This window comes from Chiloscyllium plagiosum, unplaced genomic scaffold (genome assembly GCF_037043375.1).
Source record: "Chiloscyllium plagiosum isolate Xiang-an unplaced genomic scaffold, Cpla_swu_hap1 HiC_scaffold_4, whole genome shotgun sequence".
NCBI lineage: Eukaryota > Metazoa > Chordata > Chondrichthyes > Orectolobiformes > Hemiscylliidae > Chiloscyllium > Chiloscyllium plagiosum.
In genome coordinates this window covers 139,595,873-139,621,174 of record NW_028270142.1, presented here as the reverse complement: position 1 = coordinate 139,621,174, position 25,302 = coordinate 139,595,873, and the positions used below count along the sequence as shown (strand labels likewise).

The window sequence follows — 25,302 nt, the reverse complement described above, 5'->3', positions numbered from 1 at the left end:
ATTGTTTGGACAGATCACAGCCATGGATGATGATATACAGGAAATTGGTAATAAGGTAAGGTTTTCTTCCAATTTTGGTGAAAGCCATCAGATGATTGAAGGAGGAATTTGCAGGGTCAACAAGGCAAAGTGTGCTATTGTTGCTTCCTTTACTCAACTTGATAGCTAGTCCAGTTTTACTCCTTTTGATGTCTGTGTAGTAGGTTTGATACTGAGTGGCATGCTGGGCCATTTCACAGGGTACCACAGAGTCAGCCACATTGCTGTAGGTTCACCCTCTCAGATAGCCAGACCAGGTAAGAAGATTCCTTCCCTAAAGAACAGATGTAAATTAGATGGATTTTCAAAACAGCTGATGATAGTAATGGTACTATGAAATTAGTCTTAAGTAATAACTTTTATTTAAAATTAACTGAATTTACATTTCACCAATGGTTTGAACCCATAATCCCAGTGCATCAACTTGGGTTGCTAGCTCAGTGACATTTATGCAATTGTCAACCCAGTGTCTAAAACCCACAAGTTAAGAACAGGCAGACTAGCAATTTGTTCACTCTTCACCTTTGTAGAAGTAGCTCAGGCACAAAAGTTTGTTTTAAACTGATAGAAATGAAATACAATCTGTTTGCAATGAGCCACTATTTTCTTGTTAAATTACAGAAATATGCTGAGTGTGTTTTTTTTAAGCTAGGTTCATCAGTTAGATAAATTGGGAATTTTGGATTGATTTGGTTCGATAGTAAATCCTCTCTCATATGTAAGAGATAAGGCTGAAGCAATCTTCACCCATGGTCCATCTCAGCATCCTTTAGTGGTCCCTAGCATTACAGATACCAGTCTTCAGCAAATTGGATTCATTCCACATAATATCAAGAAATGATTAAACGGACCAAGTATAGCAAAGGCTATGGGCCCTGACAACATTCTGGCAAGAATACAGAAAACTCATGCATCAGAACGTGTCATTCCCCTAACTAAGCTGGGGAACGTTGCCTGATTATGTCCTGCATATAAGCAGGGCAAATCCAATCCAGCCAATTCCCGCCTTATTAGTCTACTCATGAACATTAGTAAAGTGATGAAAGGTGTCAGTGTTATCAAGTAGTATCTGCTCAATGGCACAGTTACAACATTTAAAAGGCATCTTGACAGGTATACAAATAAGGTTTGAGGGGGATATGGGACAAGTACTAGCAAACGGGACTAGATTGATTTAGGAGTTCTGGTCAGCATGGATGAGTTGTACCGAAGGATCTGTTTCCGTGCTGCACATTTATGGCCTTATGATGTCTACATTGGGCTCTGCCGCTGACCTTGGATCAAATATGGACAAGAGCTAAATTTCAGAGGTGAGGTGGGAGTAACATCTCACACAATGAAGGCCTCATTTGACTGAGTGTGGCATCAAGGTGCCCTAGCAAAACTGGAAACAATGGGTATTGGGGGCAAACACTCTCTCGAGCTGGATTCATACCTGGCACACAGGTAGATGGGCATGGTTATTGGAGGTTAGTCAACACAGCTCCAGGACATGTCTGCAGGAGTTCCACAAAGTAGTGTCCTTGGTCTAATCATTTTCAGCTACTTCATCAATGACTTTCCCTCCATCATAATGTCAGAAAAGGAGATATTTGATGATTGTACCATGGTCGGCATCATTCATGACTCGCCAGATACGGAGTCAAAAAAGTGTGGTGCTGGTAAAGCACAGCCGGTCAGGCAGCATTCGAGGAGCAGGAGAGTTGACATTTTGAGCATATGCGCAGTGCTCATTTTCTCCTCAGATACTGAGGCAGTTATGTTTAAATACAACAAAATTTGGACAATATTCTGGCTTGGGCTGACGAGTGACATTTTTGCCATACAAATGCCAGGCAATGACCATCTCCATTAAGAGACGGACAACCTAACCACAGTCCCTTGACATTCAATGGCGTTATCATCACTGAATCCTCACTATCAACACCCAGGGGTTACCACTGACCAGAAACTCTGGATTTGCTCCATAAAAGCAGTGGCTACACGATTGGTCAGAGGTTAGGAATACTGTGGTGAGTAACTTACCTGCTGACTCACCAAAACCAGTCTGCCATCTGCAAGGCATACGTCAGGGGTGTGATGAAATGCTCCCAATTGCGGGTTGGGTGCAACTCCAACAACACAAAAATCTTAACACCATCTAGGACAAAGCAGCTGGATGATTGGCACCACAAGCATCCACTCCCTCCTCCAATGCTCAGCAGCAGCAGTGCATACAATCTACAAAATGCACTGCAGAAATTCATCAAACATCCTTACACAGCTCCTTTCATACCCACGAGCGCTTCTACCTACAAAGACAAGAGCAGCAGATACATGGGAACACTATCACCAGCAAATTCCCCTCCAAGCCACTCACCATCCTGACTTGAATATACATCATTTTTCCTTCATTTTAACTGGAATTCCCTGCATTAAGGGCATTGTGGGTCAACCTACAGCATGTGAACTGCAGCAGTTCAAGGTGACAGCTCATCACCTCCTTAAGGGCAACTAGGGACAGCCAATAAATTCTGGCCTGCAGCAATGCCTAAATCCCACAGGTAAATAAAAAAGAAATTCTGATACCCTGGGAATATGGGGCTTAATTTCTAGGATACTGTCAGTGAGCTGTGACAGTCTGCCATTAGCACAACTGCCCTAGGCATATTTTGTTAAATAGGTGAATATCCTATACTTTTTTCCTCCAGTAAAACAATTTTCAGGTCTCCCAGCCTCCCTTTAACCTTTAAAAAGTCAACAATAGTTGTCAGGCTAATCAGAACAAATCTCATGGCCTCCTCTTCATTTTACACAAGATTGAAAATACGGTCTTCAAACATCTAAGTCTCATTTATAATCATGTCATAAATAGCTCCCTCTCACTATTCATTTCCAAGACCACAACTGAAAAACTCTCAAACCACAGGCATACAGTCAGCACCAATGCGGATTAAAGCAAAGATTCAAAACAGTACAAACAAAACATCACAGTATATAAAGAGCAAATTAACAATGACTTTTATAAATTACTATTTTAATTTCCCATTCTCAACAGAATGCAATACAATATTCAGATAATACAAATACCGACCCTTCAAAAGTAATAAATTACTTTAGCACACTAGGACATTGAGATTGTGGAAGGTGCCAATGGATATCCTATGGATTTCAATGAAAACTAGAAAAGATACCAATACATGAATGGTTGTAGGATTATTTTTAGTTTATTTCTCATGTTGTAATGTTGAGTTCCACTGCCTAATTCTAATGTTTCAGTTCAATTAATTCAAAATTTTTGTTGTTCTTCAATAGGATGGCTGATTGCTATTAAAAGATTGCAAACCTTTGTTCTACTCCATTATTTAGCAATTTCAAACCCCTAGGGTCAAGTGATTGTTTCCTCAGTTGCTGAGTTCAAGGCACTTATTCTTTACAGAGGATATTCATTAATATGCAGCATTATTTGTCGATCGCCACATTTATAAGAGATGTGCAGGGTTCCTGGTTTGGCCTGAACCTTTTTGGAAAGGAATCAACAGCTGCATTCTCTGAAGTAGTTCCTATACCAGAATACAATTGTCATCAAGCAGCACTCTTCAACTATACAGCATAAAAATTGGTCTTCCCCTTTGAATTGGCATTCTTGCAAACTGTTCTGATGAGTACAAGATGAAAAGCTCTGACAAAGTGTGTCTTTTTTTCCAACAATAGACAGGCTCTGTACATCCAAACATTTATTTGCAATCTAGCTCACTACCCGACGCACAAATCAAAACAGCATATTGTTTTCGCACATGCATACAAACCATCATAGACACATTGTCTTTCAGTAGCTCATAAGAAGCAATATCAATTGCAACTGTTTTATGTTTTTTGCAGTATGTCAAGAGGAGAATTCAGAGAAGTTCAAACTAATGACAGATCTAGACACAGCCAATTAAGTTGGCCGAAAGCCTGACAACCAAAGGATATCAATTTAGGGCATTTGATGAAGGACTAGGCAAGATGAAGAAAATTCCTTCTTTTCAATGCAGTTAGTTATGATCCAGACTACATTTGCAGAGTATGATACAGTTCACCAATACTGAAACATCTCTTATTGTCACAAATTATATCCAATATGACTGTGACAAGTAAACTATTCCTTCTTGGTGCCTCACGTTCATTTGCAGTTTTTTTTAAATGTGGCTCCTCTTCCAAAATCATTGCAGTTCATCTAGGTCAAATTCCTCTAACGTGGTACAATTCTCATCTCGTCAGTTGTAACCACAGTAACACTTGCAATGCCTTCTCTTGCGCTGTTGTCTTCAGCGTCCCTCACAGATCTGGGCCTGCAGAAAAGGTGGGGTGATGGGGATGAGAAGGTCAGAACTAAGACTGAAGAAGCAGGAGTGGATGAAGGTGGAAGTGGCGGTACAGAACTTGGGGTGGGTGAAAAGTGCATCAGAAGGGGAGGCTGGGTAGTGGGATGGGAGCAGTGCAGGGTGGGCAGACGGTGAGATCACAGATCAGGCAGCATGGAGGGGGAAGAGTAGGTTGAGCATTGAGTTAGTAGTGCACAAGGTAGTCAGAAATTGTAGTTTGAAGATAAGGAATGGTGGCTCGGGGGTTGGAAAGAGCGCGTCAGGGGGGTGGCTTTGGGGATGGAAAAAGCGTGTTGGGGGAGAAGTGTGTGTCAGGGGGTGGAAAATGTGCGTGGAGGGTGGAAGAGTGGAAAGGGAGCGCCGACGGGGGGGTGGGGGGAGCGCGGAAAGACAGCGCGGATGAGTCGGGGGGGGGGGGGCGGGAGAAGAGAGAGCGGGAGAGAGCGAGAGCGAGAGCGAGAGGGTGGTGGAGAGAGGGCGCGCGCGCCAGGGGGGGTGGCGGAGAGAGGGCGCGCGCGCCGGGGGGGTGGCGGAGAGAGGGCGCGCGCGCCGGGGGGGTGGCGGAGAGAGGGCGCGCGCGCCGGGGGGGTGGCGGAGAGAGGGCGCGCGCGCCGGGGGGGTGGCGGAGAGAGGGCGCGCGCGCCGGGGGGGTGGCGGAGAGAGGGCGCGCGCGCCGGGGGGGTGGCGGAGAGAGGGCGCGCGCGCCGGGGGGGTGGCGGAGAGAGGGCGCGCGCGCCGGGGGGGTGGCGGAGAGAGGGCGCGCGCGCCGGGGGGGTGGCGGAGAGAGGGCGCGCGCGCCGGGGGGGTGGCGGAGAGAGGGCGCGCGCGCCGGGGGGGTGGCGGAGAGAGGGCGCGCGCGCCGGGGGGGTGGCGGAGAGAGGGCGCGCGCGCCGGGGGGGTGGCGGAGAGAGGGCGCGCGCGCCGGGGGGGTGGCGGAGAGCGCCGGGGGGGGGGGGTGAAGAGCGCCGGGGGGGGGGGGTGAAGAGCGCCGGGGGGGGGGGGGTGAAGAGCGCCGGGGGGGGGGGGGTGAAGAGCGCCGGGGGGGGGGGGTGAAGAGCGCCGGGGGGGGGGGGTGAAGAGCGCCGGGGGGGGGGTGAAGAGCGCCGGGGGGGGGGGGTGAAGAGCGCCGGGGGGGGGGTGAAGAGCGTCGGGGGGGGTGAACAGCGTCGGGGGGGGTGAACAGCGTCGGGGGGGGTGAACAGCGTCGGGGGGGGTGAACAGCGTCGGGGGGGGTGAACAGCGTCGGGGGGGGTGAACAGCGTCGGGGGGGGGTGAACAGCGTCGGGGGGGGTGAACAGCGTCGGGGGGGGTGAACAGCGTCGGGGGGGGTGAACAGCGTCGGGGGGGGTGAACAGCGTCGGGGGGGGTGAACAGCGTCGGGGGGGGTGAACAGCGTCGGGGGGGGTGAACAGCGTCGGGGGGGGTGAACAGCGTCGGGGGGGTGAACAGCGTCGGGGGGGGTGAACAGCGTCGGGGGGGGTGAACAGCGTCGGGGGGGGTGAACAGCGTCGGGGGGGGTGAACAGCGTCGGGGGGGGGTGAACAGCGTCGGGGGGGGGTGAACAGCGTCGGGGGGTGAACAGTGTCGGGGGGTGAAGAGTGTCGGGGGGTGAAGAGTGTCGGGGGGTGAAGAGTGTCGGGGGGGTGAAGAGTGTCGGGGGGGTGAAGAGTGTCGGGGGGGTGAAGAGTGGTGGGGGGGGTGAAGAGTGTCAGGGGGTGGGGGGGTGAAGAGTGTCAGGGGGTGGGGGGGGTGAAGAGAGTGTCAGGGGGTGGGGGGGTGAAGAGTGTCAGGGGGTGGGGGGGGTGAAGAGTGTCAGGGGGTGGGGGGGTGAAGAGTGTCAGGGGGTGGGGGGGGTGAAGAGTGTCGGGGGGTGAAGAGTGGTGGGGGGGTGAAGAGTGTCAGGGGGTGGGGGGGGTGAAGAGTGTCAGGGGGTGGGGGGGTGAAGAGTGTCAGGGGGTGGGGGGGTGAAGAGTGTCAGGGGGTGGGGGGGGTGAAGAGAGTGTCAGGGGGTGGGGGGGGTGAAGAGTGTCAGGGGGTGGGGGGGGTGAAGAGTGTCAGGGGGTGGGGGGGGTGAAGAGTGTCAGGGGGTGGGGGGGTGAAGAGTGTCAGGGGGTGGGGGGGGTGAAGAGTGTCAGGGGGTGGGGGGGGTGAAGAGTGTCAGGGGGTGGGGGGGGTGAAGAGTGTCAGGGGGTGGGGGGGTGAAGAGTGTCAGGGGGTGGGGGGGGTGAAGAGTGTCAGGGGGTGGGGGGGGTGAAGAGTGTCAGGGGGTGGGGGGGGTGAAGAGTGTCAGGGGGTGGGGGGGGTGAAGAGTGTCAGGGGGTGGGGGGGTGAAGAGTGTCAGGGGGTGGGGGGGTGAAGAGTGTCAGGGGGTGGGGGGGTGAAGAGTGTCAGTGGGTGGGGGGGTGAAGAGAGTGTCAGGGGGTGAGGGGTGAAGAGAGTGTCAGCGGGTGGGGGGTGGAAAGAGTGTCAGGGGGTGGGGGGGGTGAAGAGAGTGTCAGCGGGTGGGGGGTGGAAAGAGTGTCAGGGGGTGGGGGGGGTGAAGAGAGTGTCAGCGGGTGGGGGGTGGAAAGAGTGTCAGGGGGTGGGGGGTGGAAAGAGTGTGTCGGCCGGAGAAAGCGTGAGGGAAGGTTGGGTCGGGGTGGCAAGGGAAGAGTGGAAAGAGCAGTGCGCGCGCAGCTGGGTGAAGTGGGGGAGAGGATGATGAAGAGGGGAAGGTACATTGGAGAAAAAGGAAAGTCGGGAGGGCGGGGATTTGCGGAGGGATCAAAAAGCTCCAGCAGCCGTGGAGTATTAGATCCCCTCTCCCGTCCCCCCGTTCGTGCTGCCTCAGGAGGCCTCGGGTTCCAATGCGATCAGTCGCGGAGCTGACCAAAAGCAAATAAAAGTAATCGGGCAACATTGTGTCCCAATCACATCACTTACTTGACTGCTTGTTCTAATCGTTTCCCTGTGTGCTGGATTACTCAAGAGCTGCTAATAGAGTTCGCAGGTTAATCCTCTCTCCGCCTACTGCCTTCCCTCACACCCTCCGCCCTAACAACCGGTCTGCCTGTGCGCCTGCACCACGCTAGCTCCGCCCAACACCGCAGGCGCGCGTGAAGTGCCGTTGACGGAAATGACGTCCACACGGCGGGGTAACGGGCGGGGCTGGAAAGGGGAACCGCCCCCCTTGCTGTCGGTGAACGGGGCGCGTTGTACCTCGGGAAACTGGAAGAGCCTGTCAACGGTCATCCTGCGAGTGTGCGAGAGTTGCATTGGTGATGGGAGGAGCTGGAAGTGGGGGCTTGACTGTGGCATGGAGGTGATATGATGGAAGCAGCTGTTTAATGTCAGTGGGGAGTAATCACCAACCCTAGATCAGCCGTTGGCCTGGCGGCTGCCTGCTCGATGACAGGCTGAATTTGTGTGATCTCTGCCGGAGGTGGGTCTCTTGAGGGCAGCCAGAGAGTTTTTGTGGCCTTGCTCCATCCAGTTACCTGGCAGCAAGGAGACTGACTTTGCTTCCTCTGCTCATAGGGCTGACACACCACACTGTGCTCTACTTTCTGGTGTAGTTACCCTGTTAAACTACTATAATTTGATCATTCGCATTCCTTGTTGGCAGATAATAAGCTCCCGTGGTGTGTAATTTGTACAGGTCGTTAATAGTTTGACAGATCTATGGGTGACTAAACAGCAAATAAACTCACAGCGTTCCCATTGCCTCAGTTAAAGTCAGATTACATTCCTAATCTATCTTTAAATATAAAACGAACAGTTATTGTTTGAGGTTTGACAGGAGGGATATGGAAGAGAAACTGAGATCTGTTCTGTTAATTTTTCAGAGGTTTCCAGGCGTTGCCTTCCTCCATTCTCTCTCTCTACTTCCACTTTTTTGTTTTATTCTTGAAAATTTCAAATATTTGGGAACATTAAAGCAATGTATGCTACTCTTTAGTATGCCACTTGTATTCCTGATAACCTAAACCTGATTTGTAGTGAAATTGTTTTCAGTTAATTTTGGATAATGCAAAATTCCACTTGCGTTGAAGTTAGCCATTCCTGCTGGCAGAATGGCACAACTGGAGAATGATCCCTGTGATAAATCAAAGGTCTTTATTCAATTCCCTCTGGATTAACTGAATCTGATGAATCTAACTTTTACCTGACTATGCCAAACCAATTGGAGCAGAGTTGGGCCATGCCAGAGTGCAAAATCATGGACCTATGGGAAGGCCAGCATTTGTTGTGAAAGAACATTTAAACTCTTGAAGTACAATAGCGAAAGTGAAGTTAGTGCATCAAGTGGAAAACCATGGCATTAAGGAGTCGGTGATTCTACCCTTGAGTTTGTCAACAATTTTGAAGCACAAGGTGGATCTCTTGGAACAGTTTGAAAAGCAGGCATCCTCTGCTGTGGGAAAGAGGATGAGAACCTGATGATGAAGGAGCTGTACTAATGTGATTCAAGGCAGCTTGAGCAAAACATACTCACATCTGTGGTCCAGAGGGGAATCACTGTATTTTTATTTGCATTTTTAAAAACATAGAGCACATTTATAGACAAGTTAGGTTGCCTAGAGGCCTCTTCTGCTATCTTGGAGTTCTGCTTAACAGAAATTTGTGGGTGGTCCCCTGCTGATTTGAATCTTATTGAGGCTCACTGTATTTAAAAATGGCAGATTACAAATGCCTCAAAATGAATGTACATCCTTCAAAAAACACACCCTTGATCTGGAAAAACAAGAAATGAACTAGGCCTTGTCAGCACCACTTGTGTCCAGTTCAGGGTAGTTTATGTTGTAAGTGCAAAGGACATATGAAAACAAGTGGCAGAGGGTGGGGTGAAGCCTTGACATTGATTGTTAATTACGAGTTAACTGTTCTATCCCTGTTAATGTTATATTAATTTTGCAGTATAACTCAAGCATTTTGAATGTTCTAAGCATGTTACAAAAGTACAGTGATGTGGGATCACAATATAGAGGAGACTAAATGTAACACATCCAGGTTTGCTTATGACACTAAATTGAGTGGAAAGGCAAACTGTGCAGAGGATGTGGAGGGTCTGCAGAGAGATTTACATAGGTTGAGTGAGTGGGCAAGGGTCTGGCAGATGGAATACAATGTTGGTAAATGTGAGGTTATCCACTTTGGATGTAAGAATAGTAGGTCAGAATATTGTTTAAATAGTGAAAGATTGCAGCATGCTGTTTTGCAAAGGGACTTTGAATGAATGCTCGTGCATGAATTGCGAGAAGTTGATTTGCAGGTGCAACAAGGAATCCGGAAGATAAATGGAATATTGCTAGAATATTGAATTTCAGAGCAGGGAGTTTCTGCTGCAATTCTACAAGGTGTTGGTGAGGCCGCACCTGGAATATTGTGCGCAGTTCAGTTCTCCTTACTTGAGGAAGGATATACTAGCTTTGGAGGCGGTGTAGAGGAGGTTCACCAGATTGGTTCTGGAGATGAGGGGTTACTCTATGAGGAGAGGTTGAGCCGTCTGGGACTGTACTCGCCAGAATTTAAAAGAATTCAAGGGGATCTTATAGAAAAGTTAAAATTATGAAAGTGGTAGATAAGATAGAGGCAGGCATGTTGTTTCCTCTGATGGGTGAGACCAGTCTATGGGACATGGCCTCAAGATTAGGGGAGTATATTTAGAACAGAGATGAGGAGAAACTGCTTTCCCAGAGATTAGTGAATCTATGGAATTCTCTGCCCAAGGAAGCAGTAGAAGCCGCTCCATTAAATATATTCAAGACACAGTTGGATGAGTTTTTGCATGGTAGGGGAATTAAGGGTCATGGGGATAATGCAGGTAGGAGGACCTGAGACAATCGACCAGTCTTGATTTTAATGAATGGTGGAGCAGGCTCGACGTGCCAAATGGGCTCCTATTGCTTTTATTACTATGAAACTATGGGATCAATATTGAGTAGCTGTATTAAATCACATCAAACTTGTTGTGTAACCAGGGAGGTGAGGATTCCCCAGGATGGATTTTAAAATTAGATTTTGGAACTGAAAGCACATGCTGAACAACTGCCCATACAGTTTCTTAAAATGGATGTCATATTTCTTAAAAATGATCTGGTACATTTAATAGCTTCAAAACAGATGCAATGTAATTTTTCGAATCAAATATTTCATGCTGGACTGTCAAAGATTACAGATTTTTTTCACATTGTTTAACTTGCATTTGACAAGTTGTTTAGATCACCTGTAGATAGAAGGTACTTGAGCAATAGTGTAAAAGGAGCAATAGCAATAGTGTCCAGGAGCTTTGCCGCCAGAAATCAGAAGTGAAAGTATATTTGTTTAAGGTTTATTCTACATGATTTATGTAGAAATAGCCATTGTGGAATCTCATTTCGCTTTTTCATTTGTCATCCACAGTACAGAGTATTTCCAGAATGTTGGAATCCTACGTGACCCCAATCTTGATGAGCTACGTGAACCGTTACATCAAGAATCTGAAGCCATCTGACCTTCAACTCTCATTATGGGGGGGTGATGCGGTCCTCAGCAAACTAGAACTGAAACTTGATGTGCTTGAGCAGGTACATATTTCATTTCAGACTTCTTTGAGTGAGCATCAAAGATGAATGATGTTAATGGCTACTCAACTTGCATAATAAATTTATGACTACATGTTAGTATGTCGTTTTGAGACTGGTCAATGGTACTTGGAGCCCTTAGTTTTCAGAGTTAATACTGCTTTATACACTTGGAAATTTGCTCTACACGGGGTAATGCCTATTCAACAAACCAGTTGATAATTGGTTGATCTTAGTTGACCTCACAAGTTTTATTTTGCAATGCTGGGGCAAAGTTGATTGCATTATAGGTCAGCTAAACTGTGCAAGTTAAAGAAAAGGTTTTCCATTTTCAGTTATTGGTGGTTAGATTTGAAGTGTGGAAAAATATGGTGCTCGAACAGGACAGCAGGCATTCTTCTTCCAGTTGTCCTGCCCTGTGGCTGACCACTTCAACTTCCCCTCTCACTCCGTCAAGGACACAGAAACCCTGGGCCTCCTCCACATGCAAATCCAGGCCACCCGACGACTGGAGAAAGAATGCCTCCTTTTCTGCCTTGGGACCCTCTAACCACATGACATCAACATCGACTTCACCAGTTTCCTTATCTCCCCTCCCCTCATCCCAGATCCAACCTCCCCAACTTGGCAACACCCACTTGACCTTTCTATGTTCCTTCCCACCTATCCACTCCATCCTCCCCTCTGACCTATCACCTCCCCCACTGCATTTACCTATTGCCCTCCCAGCTACTTTTCTCTCCACCCCAATCCTCCTATTTATCTCTCATCCCTCTTTCCCCTCCCATTTTCCTGATGAAGAGCTTAAGCCTGAAAAGTCGACTTTCCTGCTCCTCGGATGCTGCCTGACCACTGTGCTTTTCTAGCGGCACATGTTTCGACTCTGATCTTCAGCATCTGCAGTCCTCACTTTCTCTCAGTCGATTTAAAGTGTGGCAGTGTTCATTCCCTTTCACAACTTTCCTGATTGATTTTTAGAACAATGCATGATGAGGGGGTATTGTGAAATTGTACATTTTTCTGTTTTAAAGGTAGTGGCATAGTATCCGTCTTTCTGCAAGGCATTTAAGAAACTAATCTTTCCTGGGTCTGTACAATTCATGCCACTTCAGGAGTGAGCCCTCTTTGTAGTTACATGGACTTCAGACAAATTAACTTAGTTATTCGTTATCCAGTTTAAACATTATTCCTGAACATTGCATTATTCCAGATGTGTTTGATATCAATTGGAACATTCTTATTGGAGCCATAACCTAAAATGGCCTTGATCTTGCAGTCAGCAGTGGAGGTGCATATTGCTGATTGCCTGAAAATCACCACCTGACTTGGTTGGAGGTTGCAATGGGAACTACTGTCTTGGCGAAGCCATACATTATCTGACATCATGAGCTGAAGAATTGGCTCTTGAAGTCTGTCTTATAGTCACCATTCTCATCCTCCTCCAAACCCCTTGTCCCTCTTTTTTTTCTGTCTGATATTGGTGATGGGACTGAGAAGATGGGTGTGAGAGGGGTAAAGAGATGTTGGAGGGGCTGGAGTATGTTCTAACTTTTATAGGGCTGTGATTATAGAGTCAGAGAGGTGTACACCATGAAACAGACCCTTTGGTTGAATTGACCCATGCCAACCAAATATGCTAAACTGATTTAGTCCCGTTTCCCAACATTGGGCCCATATCCCTCTAAACCCTTCCTATTCATATACCCATCCAGATGCCTATTAAATGTTGTTATTGTACCAGTCTCCACTACCACCTCCGACAGTTTATTCCACATGCACCACCTTCTGTGTGAAAAAGTTTCTCCTTAAGTCCGTTTAAAATCTTTCCCCTCTTACTTTAAACCTATGCCCTCTAGTTCTGGACTCGCCTACCCTGGGGAAAAGACCATGGCTATTCAGCCTATCTGTGCCCCTCAAGATTTTATAAACCTCTATAAGGTCATCCCTCAGCCTCGACACTCTAGGGAAAATAGCCCGAGCCTATTCAATTTCTCCCTCTAGCTCGAACCCTCCAACCCAGTCAACATTCTTGTAAATATTTTCTGAACCCTTTTATAAAGCAGGAAGACCAAAATTGATTGCAGTATTCCATAAGTGGCCTAACCAATGTCCTGTCCAGCCGCAACATGACCTCCCAACTCCTACACTCAATGCACTAAGTGTATCAACTGTCTTGACACTTAGTGGAAGCTGCCTTAAATTAATCAAGATTAACAATTGTAGGGAAATCATTGGTGCTGGGGGCAATTACTCTCAAGACCTGGTGAAGGCATCTGTGTTAGCTTCCCTGGAGCCTAATCAGACACACCAAAGATTCTAGATTTAAGTGTAAATGAGTCCTCCAGAAGTTGCAATGTTATTGCGACCCTCATAGCTGCAGAAGTTGCTGTAATTGAGACAATGTGTTTTTTGTGTGTTTCCTATATGAACACCTGAAATGATGCACTCCCCCCAGTAGCAAGACCATGCTGCATAGTAATTGATAGAATCTTGTTTCATTTGATCAATTGGTCATTGACACTCCTTATTTGATCTCCTTTGTTTTCAGATCTCCCCTTTGACACAAGCATTTCCTTCGAACATAGAAATTGGCACCTGTAAAAGACCATTGGGCCCTTTGAGCTAGATCATCAAACTCCGTACCCTGTTCCCACTGTCTATTCATACCCTTTGATCTCTTTAGCCCTAAGAACCATGTCTGACTCCTTCTTGAAAACATTCAATGTTTTGGTCTCAACCATTTTCTGTGGCAGAGAGCTCCACAGGCTCACCACTCTCTTGGTGAAAGAATTTGTCCTTATCTCAAGCTCTAAGTGGCCTATCCCATATCCTCAAACTGTGACCCTGGTTCTGGATGCCCTCATCATTGAGAACATTCTTATTGCATTTAACCTGATTAATCCTGTTAAAGTTTTATAGGTTTCGATGATGTCTCCTTCATTCTTTTAAATTCCAATGAATACAGTCTTAACCAATCCAGTCTCTTTTCACATGTCAGTCCTCTCGTTCTTGGTATCAGTCTGATACAGCTTCATTGCACTCTTTCCATAGCCAGAACATCCTCTTTAAGATTAGAAGATCAGAAACCACAACACTTTAGTTATGGTCTTACCAAGGCCCTTTAGAGTTGCAGGAGAAAGTGAGGTCTGCAGATGCTGGAGATCAAAGTTGAAACTTTATTGCTGGAACAGCACAGCAGGTCAGGCAGCATCCAGGGAACAGGAGATTCGACGTTTCGGGCACAGGCCCTTCTTCAGGATTCCTGAAGAAGGGCCTGTGCCCGAAACGTCGAATCTCCTGTTCCCTGGATGCTGCCTGACCTTTAGAGTTGCAGCAATATAACCCTTCTGTATCTGAATCCTCTCCTTATGAATGCCAACATGCCATCTTCACCAACTACTGCACCAGCTTACTTTCAGCAGTTGGTCTAAAAAGATATCAAGGTTTTGTTGCATGTCATTCAAGCCCAATCTATTGCCATTCAGATAATTTGCCTTTTGCTACCAAAGTGGATAATCTCATATTTATTCACATTATACTTTATCTGCTGTGTATTTGCCCACTCACTCAGGTTATCCAAATCTCACTGAGGCATCGTTGTACCCTCCTCATAGTTCACCCTCCCACCCAGCTTTGTGTTGTCTGCGAACGTGGAGATATTATATTTAGTTCCCTCACCTAATGCTGGAGTCCGAGCACTGATTCTTCTGGTACGTCACTAGTCACCGTTTACCACTTGGAAGAAAACCCATTTATTCCTATTATTTATTTCCTGCCTGCCAACCAGTTCTCTACCCATAACAGTACACTGCCTCCAATCCCATGGACTTCAATTTTGCATGCATGTTTCTTATGTGCGAATTTATCAAAATCCTTCGCAAAGTCCACGTATTTTTCAACTATAGCTCCATGCTGAAATTATCTGATCCTGTCACTGTTTTCCAGTGCTTTGCTGTTAAATGGACTCTAGCATATGCCTGAGGAGAAAGTGAGGACTGCAGATGCTGGAGATCAGAGCTGAAAATGTGTAGCTGAAAATGTGTTGCTGGAAAAGCGCAGCAGGTCAGGCAGCATCCAAGGAGCAGGAGAATCGATGTTTCGGGCATAAGCCCTTCTTCAGGAATGATTCTCCTGCTCCTTGGATGCTGCCTGACCTGCTGCGCTTTTCCAGCAACACATTTTCAGCTCTAGCATATGCCCTACAACCAATGTCTGACTAATAGGAGTATAATTCCTTTTTTTTTTGAATAATAAGTTACATTAGACAATTTGCAATATATGCAACTTGTATCTAACATGCAGAATTAACTTGAGATAATTATGGGTAGCAGACAAAATGTTGGTTAACATGCCACGGAGCACTTGAAATACCAAACCACCTCTAGACATTAACAATATGTGGGTCAGCAAATCTCCTTACATTTTCTAAATCTTCACTTTTGAAGATCAAGCTTTGGAACGCTTTCAAACTGCTTCATTTTGGACTGCCTCAAAGACTGTGTACATCCTCGTAGTTTACTATCCCAGTGGGCCTGTGCTCCCTTGGCTCTGGAAACTGCTACTCTCAGGCACAATAGCAGCTTGTCTCAAAGCCATTAGCTTCACTGCCCTACCACATTGATTCAGTTGCATCAAAAAAAAATGCTTGAAACTATAGAAGAGTCATTCTAAACTTGAAACGTGAATCGTGAATGCTGAGTTTCCCCAGCATTTTCTATTCTTGTTTCATCTTTGTGCTAGGTTTGAACCCAGCCAGTAGAGAGTTTTCCCTTGCTTATCACTAATTCCAGTTTTGCAAGGTTTCCTTGATGCCACGTTCCATCAAATGCAGCATTAATGTCAAGGGCATTCATTTTCCCTTGTCATTTGGGATTCAGCTCTTCTAGTCCACACCTGGACTAAAGTTGTATGAGGCCAGGGGCTGGGTGGCCTGGTTGTACAGGACATTGGTGAGGCCCACTTCTGGAATACTGTGTACAGTTCTGGTTGCCCTGCTAGAAGAAGGATATTATTAAATTGGAGAGGGTTCAGAAAAGATTTACTAAGATATTACCAGAACTGGAGGGCTTGAGCTATAATGGGGGAGCTAGATAAATAGGATGATTTTCACTGGACAAAAGTGAGGACTGCAGATGCTGGAGATCAGAGTCAAGAGTGGAGTGGTGCTGCAAACGCACAGCAGGTCAGGCAGCATCTGAGGAGCAGGAAAATCGACATTTCGGGCAGGAGCCCTTCATCAGGAAGGTCTCCTGCCTGAAACATTGATTTTCCTGCTCCTCAGATGCTGCCTGACCTGCTGTGCTTTTCCAGCATCACTCTAATCTGTTTTTCACTGGAACATAGGATGTTGAGGGGTGACCTTTATAGAGGTTAATAAAATCATGAGGGGCATAGATAAGGTGAAAAGCAAAGAATATTTCCTGAGGTTGGTGAGTTCAAACTGAAGGGCATATTTTTAAGATGTGAGGAAAAAGATTTAAAAGGAACCTGAAGGGCAACTTTTTCATAAGCAGGGTGGTTCACATGTGGAGTGAACTGTGAGAGGAAGTGGTAGATGCAGGTACAGTTACAACATTTAAAATACATTGAATAGGTACGTGAATAGAAAAGGTTTAGAGAGCTACGGGCCAAATGCAGGCAAGTGGGCTTAGTTTAGTTTTGGACACTTTATTGTTTTGGATGAGTTGGATCAAAGGGTCCGTTTCCATGCTGTAAAACTCTGACTCTAAATACCAGCGAGCAGGATATTTCTGAGTAAGTATCTACACAATGAACATATTATTTCTTAATAAATGTAATAGTAAGCTTAATTTCAATTTTATTGTTATTTTCAGGAGCTGAAATTGCCATTCACTTTCTTGAGTGGACACATTCATGAGTTAAGGATTCATGTGCCATGGACAAAATTAGGCTCCGAACCTGTTGTTATCACCATAAATACTATGGAATGTATCCTGAAGCTTAAGGATGATGCACATGTGAGTTAACTTTGGTTATTTGTTTTTGTTGATGTCTGCAATTTATCAAAATATGTAAAAAAAAATCTTGTAACTTCTGAACTCTTTGAGAGGGGATAGTGTTTTGCACGTGTTAACAGTTTTAAGTCTAATCTCTCTGTATGGATAGGAATCAGGAACTGCCTTCAATGAAGATTACTGAAAAATGGGATTATGAAGAGCATAAAATGAAGGGAGATAATAGATATAATCAATATAATTTCACTAATATTTGTTTTCTGACTAATATTACAATGACAGTTGATTAGATTCCCAATGGTATGGAAACAGGCCCTTAGGCCAACAAGTCCACAAAGACCCTCTGAAAAGTATCCCACCCAGACCCATTCCCCTGCCTTATATTTACCCCTGACTAATGCACCTATAACTTTGGGCAATTTAGCATGGCCAATTCACAAGACCTGCACATCTTTGGATTGTGGGAGCAAACCGGAGCACCCGGAGGAAGCCTACGCAGATACTGGGAGAATGTGCAAACTCCATACAAACAATCACCCGAGACAGGAATCGAGCCAGTGTCCTTGGCACTCTGAGGCAGCAGTGCTAACCACTGAGCCACCGTGCCACACCAATGTATAAAACCTATGATGTATGAAACCAATTAAAAATTTAGTGAAAATACATAGGTAACCATAATTAGAGTAAATACAGCAACCAAAACTCAGGTATCCATTTAACAGCCATTTGCTACATGTATCTAATTTGGAACAGCTCATCTCCCAGCCTTTCCATTCGGGCTGAGCCTGCACTTCAAATTTACTTGAAAATTTAGAAAACACTTTCTATTTTAAAACAAACATACGTGCTTTCGACTTTGTAACATCTCCCCTCTTAAGAAAAAATGAACAATCATAATGAAAACATGGATTAATTTTGTTTCCTCTAATTCCCAAATTCTTACTATGAAATACATATGTCATTAATCTAAGTTCTACCTTTCATATTAATTCTGAACATGTATATAATATTGGAATTGATACGGTCCAATCTTATCGACACTGCGATAATGCACCTCCTATCACATTCTTACTACTTACAACATGTACAATTTGTAAATTAAAAGTCTGTAACATTAAAACTCCAATGAAGTAGTCTCATATTTTAGTCTTTAAATCTTTCCAAAAATGGGAGGATTGTGGACACAATGGTCTCCGACGTATTGTTCGTCACATAAACAGTAAAATGTTGCAAGGCCAGTACCAAACTCTAATTCTTTTTCAGTGGTGTAGTATTTTCTCTGGTAGATATTGTGCTTTTTTGAAAAGTAGCCAGTTGGCCATTTAGTTCTGTTATTATCATCTTGCATCAATAAAGCTCCAACTCTGATTTTGCTAGCATTTATTACAACTTTGAAGGGTTTCAAAAGATTTGGTATAGTTAAAACTGGTGTGGTGGTTAATACGGCTTTTAAATTCTCAAATGCCTCCTGGCATTGTTCTGTTCACCAAAATTTCATGTTCTTCTTTAGTAAATCCATCAGCAGTGCAAATACGCTGCTGAAGTTTGGAACAAACTTCAAGTAGAATCTGCTCAGTCCCAAAAATTGAAATACCTCTTTCTTCGAGTATGGTCATGGTAATTCCTCGATGGTCTTCATCTTCACATTCCTTGAGGTCATCCTTCCATGTCTGAAGTTATGTCCCAAGAATGTCACCTTTGCCTTCGCAAATTCTGTTTTCTTGAAGTTTATTACCAGCTTTGCTTTTTGTAATCATTCAGAGAGCTCTGCCATGTAATCTTTCCCTGACTCGCGAAAGATCACTATATCATCCAGATAAACTGCACAATTTGTTAATCCAGCCACAACTCTGTTCATGAGTCTTTGGAATGTGACTTTTACATTCTTTATTCCAAAGGGCATAACTTTGAATTGATATAGCTCATTTGGGGTTAAAAATGCAGAAACCTCTTTCACTTTCTCTGATAAAGATACCTGCCGATAATCACGCAATAAGTCCAACTTAGTGATTTAAGTGGCTTGTCCAACTTTCTTATACAGTCCTCCAACCTTGGTATTGAATACATGTTCAGTTTAATTATGGTGTTGACCTTCCAATATTCGACACAAAATTGTTGAGTGCCATCAGTTTTGGGAACTAACATGATTGGCAAACTCACTCACTCTGACTTGGTTTGATGATGTCTTCATTGAGCATCGCATCCACCTCTTTCTGGATCTGTGCGGCTTTGAGAGGATTAAGCCTGCAGTGGTGTTGTTTTATTGGAACAGCATTCCCTATTTCCACCTTATGCCCAAGATTATTAATCCTCCCCATTGTATTCCTGTAGGTGTCCTCATATTGCTGCTATAAACTTTTCAACTCGGTTCTTTGCTTCTGAGACAGATACCCACTTTCAATCGCATTCGTCAAAGACTGCCTTGTTATTTAATGTATTTTGAGGCACATCAAAATCCAAGCCATCTGGATTTGTTTCCTCACTTTGTGGGCAGTAACTAACACCTGTTTCTCCAGTTCCCTGATTCTTCTTATAGTGAGGTTTCAACATATTCAATGATATACCTGATGCAGTGTATTTCCTATTGGTATCTTTACCAGATAGTTTACCTGACTCATCTTGTTTTTGAATATGATAGGGACCACTAAACCTGACTTTGAAGGGATCTCCTACAGGTGGCACGGTGGCTCATTGGTTAACACTGCTGCCTCACAGTGCCAGGGACCCGGGTTTGATTTCAGCCTTGGGCGACTGTCTCTGGAGTTTGCACATTCTCCCCATGTCTGCATGGGTTTCCTCCGGGTGCTCTGGTTTCTTCCCAAAAACCAAAGATATGCAGGTTAGATGAATTGACTATGCTAAATTGCCAAGAGTGTTCAGGGATGTGTCAGTTAGGAGTAAATGTAGAGTAATTGGGTAGGGGAATGGGTTTTGGTGAGATACTCTTCAAACAGTCAGTGTGGACTTATTGGGCAGAAAGGCTTGTTTCCACACTGTAGTGGAAACCACTGATTCTACCACTGATAACAATACTCATACATTATCCCCATGGGGAACGGTCCAAATTTTAAATTTTTTAGCTGCCTCCTGTTTCATTCTATGCTATGCCCTCTTCAGATGCTGTTTAGCTAATTCACCTAGTGGCAATTCATGTACAAACCCCTAATACTTTGTTTCTATGCTACCGCAACACAATCTGGTACACTCCTGCCCATTTCTCCTCTGGGTAAAAACAATATCTGCAGATGCTGAAAACCAGAGCTAAGATTAGAGTGGTGCTGGAAAAGCACAGCAGTTCGGGCAGCATCCAAGGAGCAGTAAAATTGACGTTTCGGGCAAAAGCCCTTAATCAGGAATACAGGCAGAGTGCCTGAAGGGTGGAGAGATAAATAAGAGAAGGGTGGGGGTGGGGAGAAAGTAGCAGAGAGTACAATAGGTGAATGGGGGAGGGGATGAAGGTGATAGGTCAGGGAGGAGGATGGAGTGGATAGGTAGAAAGGAAGATAGGCAGGTAAGACAAGTCATGGGGACAATGCTGAGCTGGGGTGAGGTGGGGGAAATGAGGAAACTGGTGAAGTCCACATTGATGCCCTGGGGTTGAAGTGTTCCGAGGCGGAAGATGAGCCGTTCTTCCTCAAGGCGTCGGGTAGTGAGGGAGTGAAGGAGGCCCAGGACCTCCATGTCCTCGGCTGAGTGGGAGGGGGAGTTGAAATGTTGGGCCACAGGGCAGTATGGTTGATTGGTGCGGGTGTCCCAAAGATGTTCCCTAAAGCGCTCTGCTAGGAGGCATCCAGTCTCCCCAATGTAGAGGAGACCGCATCGGGAATAACGGATACAATAAATTATATTGGTGGATGTGCAGGTAAACCTTTGATGGATGTAGAAGGCTCCTTTGGGGCCTTGGATGGAGGTGAGGGAGGAGGTGTGGCGCAGGTTTTGCAATTCCTGCGGTGGCAGGAGAAGGTGCCAAGACGGGAAGGTGGGTTGTAGGGGGGCGTGGACCTGACCAGGTAGTCACGGAGGGAACGGTCTTTGCGGAAGGCGGAAAGGGGTGGAGAGGGAAATATATCCATGGTGGTGGGGCCCTCAGACCCCACCCCTCCAACCGTAACAAGGACAGAACACCCCTAGTGCTCACCTTCTACCCTACCAATCTTTGCATAAACCAAGTCATCCGCCGACATTTCCACCACCTCCAAACGGACCCCACCACCAGGGCTATATATAAACTATTATAAATGTGCTCTACTTTTGTTTTGTAGTGAAGCATTTCCCCTTCTCCCAATTTCTATCCCTCACAGGACCGTTTGCACCATTTGCCATCTCTGCTGCTCTTCTCACTTCTTGAACTTTCTGTTCATCCATATCTTATCATCTCTGGAAGTGAGTTTTTAAACTCCTCCAGCAGAATGCTCTCTGACAGCATCATATGTCTTGTCTATTTTTAAGGCCTGCACCCATCTATCAGAATTACTATGTTTACTTCTTTCAAACTCAACATAAGTCTGACCTGGTTCCTTCTGTATGTTTCTGAACTGCTGTCTACATGCTTCTGGTACCAATTCATTGACACTCAAATAGCCTTTTTAACATCTGCATAATCTCTTGACCCCCTCATCTGACAGCGCTGCAAATAACTCACGAGCTCTGCCTACCAGCTAAGTCTGAACTAGCATTTGTTATGACACTGGGTAAATCTCTCTGCTAATCTAAACTAGCAACACAGAAAAGATTCACCCGTGCTGTAATCTGTTAAAATTCCAGAGTCAAAGAACAATCCCAGAGACCACTACTTTAAAGTAAAAATTAACAATTTTATTCTTTAAGTCCACCAGGGAATGTTAAAGCCAACAACTATTTACAACTCCTTTCTCTTAAACCTATCTTTTACCGCCTACTCTACAATACTAGTTGGATTAAAAAAACACTGAATAAAATTTAAAAAAAAAATCATGTTTCAAAACCAGTCAGCTTTACTGATTCTCCTTTGTAGATTTTCCTCTGTAGATTCTCTCCAGGTCATCCTTGATGTTCTGCTGCACAAACTCCTCACAGACAGGTACCTTTCAGAGAGCTTTTCAGCCAGCAGTCTCCATTTGTTGGTCTTTGGCAGTTTTCCCCCTAACTGTTCAAAATGTCCGGCTTTATACCCCAAAATAATGGATTTTTCCATTGGTTTTAATATTATCAAAATACTAAATTCAAATTTGTTTGGATTTTGGTATCTTGGGGCATAATTTAAACTGATTAGTGGGACTTGAATTTGTTTTTGTTTCATGGCAACCCATCTGCTGCTATTTGTTTCGACCAAGTGTTACATTGTTACCGTGTTCAGGACTCTCTGTGCTTTGTTAGTCCTTGCTAGCTTTTCAGCGCTCTTAAAAGTACATTACATCTCTACACCCTCAACACCTCCCCCCTTAAGAACAAATGAACCATCATAATGAAAAATGGCTTCTTTTTTTTCTCTATTACTTCACCACATATGTATAAAACATTGAATAGATACCAATCTTATCTACACTTTATCAGTTAAATCCGTGATAACGCATCTGCGGTTACATTCTTGTGACTCAACATGTACCATTTGTAAATTAAAAGTCTGTAACATAAGACTTTAATTAAATAGTTGCATATTCTTGTCTTTAAAACGTTCCAAGAATGGAAGAGGATTGTGATCCGTGTGCACTACTGTCTCCGACACATTATGACATACACGTTAAAATGTTTTAAAGCCAGTACCAAACTCAAATTGTGATCGCAGAGTATTTCCTCTGGTGGACGTTGAGTTTCTTTGAAAAGTAATCAACTGGCAGTTCAATCTCATCATCATCTTCCTGTTGCAGTACAGCTCCAACTCCTGTGTCACGAGCATCGATGACAACTTTAAAAGGTTTTGAAAAGTTTGGTGTCGCTAAAACTAGTGCGGTGGTTAATATTGCTTTCACATGGTCGAATACCTCCTGTATTGTTCTGTCCACCAAAACTTTGTGTTCTTCTTCAGCAAATTGGTTAACATGCCACTACACTGCTGAATTTTGGAACAAACTTCTGATAGAATCTGCTTAGTCCCAATGATCGAAGCACCTCTTGGTTGGTCATGGAAATTCCTCGATTGCCTTCGTCTTTATATTCTGTAGGGTCAACCTTCATGACCGGTGTTATGTCCCAAGAATATCACCTCTGCTTTTGCGAACTCAGTTTTGTTTATGTTTATTACCAGGTTTGCTTCTTGTAGTCATTCAAAGAGCTCTGCTAACTGTACTATGTGATTTTTCCAGGACTTAGTAAAGATCACTACGTTGTCCAAATAGACTGCATAGTTTGTTAACCCAGCCACAACTTTGTACATGAGTCTTTGGAATGTGGTGGGTGGTTCTTCATTGCAAAGGGCATCTCTTTGAATTGATATCTTCCAAATGGGGTTACAAATGCAGAAATTTCTTTTGCTGTCACTGATAAAGGTACGTACCAGTAACCATGTAGTAAGTCCAACTTAGTGATGTAACTGGCTTGTCCAACTTTCTTGATATAGTCCTCCGATCTCAGAATTTAGATATGAGTCCGATTTTGTAACGGCATTGACCTTCTGATAATCCACGCGAAATCATTGAGCCCTGTCTGGTTTGGGAACTAAGACAATCGGCGAATTCTACTCAGTTGGATGATATCCTCATTGATCATGGTTTCTGCCTCCTTCTGGACCTGTCTGTTTTTGAAAGGATTAAGCCGATAGGGTGCTGTTTTATTGGAGCAGTATCCCCTACGTCTACTTCGTGCACAATAGCATTAGTCCTCCCCATCTGATTCTTACATATGTCCTCATACTGCAGTTACAAACCTTTCAACTGCTTTCTATGCTCCTGAGACAGATAGTTTACGAACCTATCCCACTCCTCAAGGATTTCTTCATTTTTTAGCATATTTTGAGGCACATTAAAATCCACACCATCTGGATTTGATTCCTCACTTTGGTGCAGTAACTAACTCCTGTTTCTCCAATTCTTTCTGTCTAGTATAATACTGTTTCAACATGTTCACATGACATACCCGATACAGTTTTTTTCCTTATCTGGCATCTTTACTAGATGGTTCACCTGATTCAACTTTTTCTCAATTTGATAGGGACCACTAAGCCTGGCTTTGAAAGGATCTCCTGTCTCTGGTAACAATACTCGGGAAAGCGTCCAAGTCTCAGAGCTTTTATCTGCCATCTGCATCATTCTATGCTGTGTCCTCTTTAGGTACTGTTTAACTAACTCACCTACTTGATTTACTCTCTCTCTTGCCTCCGATACATAATCTAAGTGTGAGACCTCCGACTTTGGTCCTGTCAATTTTTCTTTAATTAATTTCAAAGGGTCTCCCACTTTATGGCTGAGTATTAACTCGAAGAGAGTAAACTGTGTAGATTGGTTTGGGGCATCGTTAATGACAAACAATATGAATGGGGGATACCTTTATCCCAATTGTTGGGTAAACCTGACAGTATGCTGTCACCATGGTCTTCAGGTCTGATGCCACCTTTCTAAAGCTCCCTGGAGTTGAGGATGATATGCACTGGATTTAAAGTGCTGTGTGTCTAAGTTATCCATAACCACCTCAAACAGTCTACCAGTAAAATCAGACTCTTGGTCCGACTGAATCTCTCTGGGTAGCCCATACTGTGTGAAGAAAACTACGAACTCGTCCACCACCCTTTTTGCCTTGATACTCCGTAATGGAATTGCCTCCGAAAATCTGGTAGAAACATTCATTATGATTGACAATTACTGGTTCTCACTTTTATTTCTCAGGAGGGGAACTAAATAATCAATTATAACCAGCGTTAAAGGTTCTTCAAATGCAGGAATTGTCAACAAAGATGCTGGTTTTATTACTGCCTGTGGCTTACCTACTATGTAAGCATGTATGACATGTACGGGAAAAGTTAACCATATCCTTGTGCATTCTAGGCCAATAAAAACGTTTTGTACTTTAGCTGAGTCTTCCATATCCTGAGGTGACCTCCTACATGAAGTTCACGTGCCATCTGTAATATTTCCTCTCTGTATGTTACTGCAACGCAATCTGGTGCACTTCGTCCCATTTCTCCTCTGCACAAATGTGCAGTGGTCTCCATTTCTGTCTTAGGATTCTATCTTTCAGGTAATAACCCTCTGGAATATTCTCTGTCTTCCTTTTGGAGTACACATCCACATAGTTTTTTAAAAATCATTTTGTCTTTCTGTTGCAAGTCTTTTAACCTTTAGGACTGAATACTTCTGCCTGACCCTCTGCCTATTCAGGTTTTTCCCACACAATAACGTCAAATAGGGTGTCCACTAACTAAACCTCAAGTCCTTCATCTTTCTCTTTAGTTTTTGCTTTTTACTGTGATTTATGATAGTGGGGTCTGGT

At 44.7% G+C, this 25,302-nt stretch overlaps 1 protein-coding gene and 1 long non-coding RNA gene across 5 annotated transcripts in view; one reads left to right on the top strand and one right to left on the bottom strand.

Annotated features, from left to right (window-relative positions):
* Positions 1 to 3,027: 3,027 nt before the first annotated feature.
* Positions 3,028 to 7,441, bottom strand: LOC122548837 (uncharacterized). Its single transcript, XR_006311345.2, has 2 exons — positions 7,308 to 7,441; positions 3,028 to 4,352 (listed from the first exon to the last, which is right to left on the bottom strand). It is a non-coding gene; the product is annotated as an uncharacterized LOC122548837 (long non-coding RNA).
* Positions 7,442 to 7,571: 130 nt separating this feature from the next.
* vps13b (vacuolar protein sorting 13 homolog B) overlaps positions 7,572 to 25,302 on the top strand; it is a 977,967-nt gene continuing 960,236 nt past the window's right edge. For 3 of the 4 annotated variants that reach the window (XM_043687669.2, XM_043687667.2, XM_043687671.2), the window contains exons 1-3: positions 7,576 to 7,806; positions 10,767 to 10,930; positions 16,762 to 16,905. In XM_043687669.2, coding sequence (XP_043543604.2) covers positions 10,784 to 10,930; positions 16,762 to 16,905 — 291 coding nt within the window. In that variant the 5' untranslated portion in view covers positions 7,576 to 7,806; positions 10,767 to 10,783. Of the gene's footprint in view, positions 7,807 to 10,766; positions 10,931 to 16,761; positions 16,906 to 25,302 lie in introns of all 4 variants that reach the window. The other variant, XR_015757055.1, reaches the window with a different exon arrangement.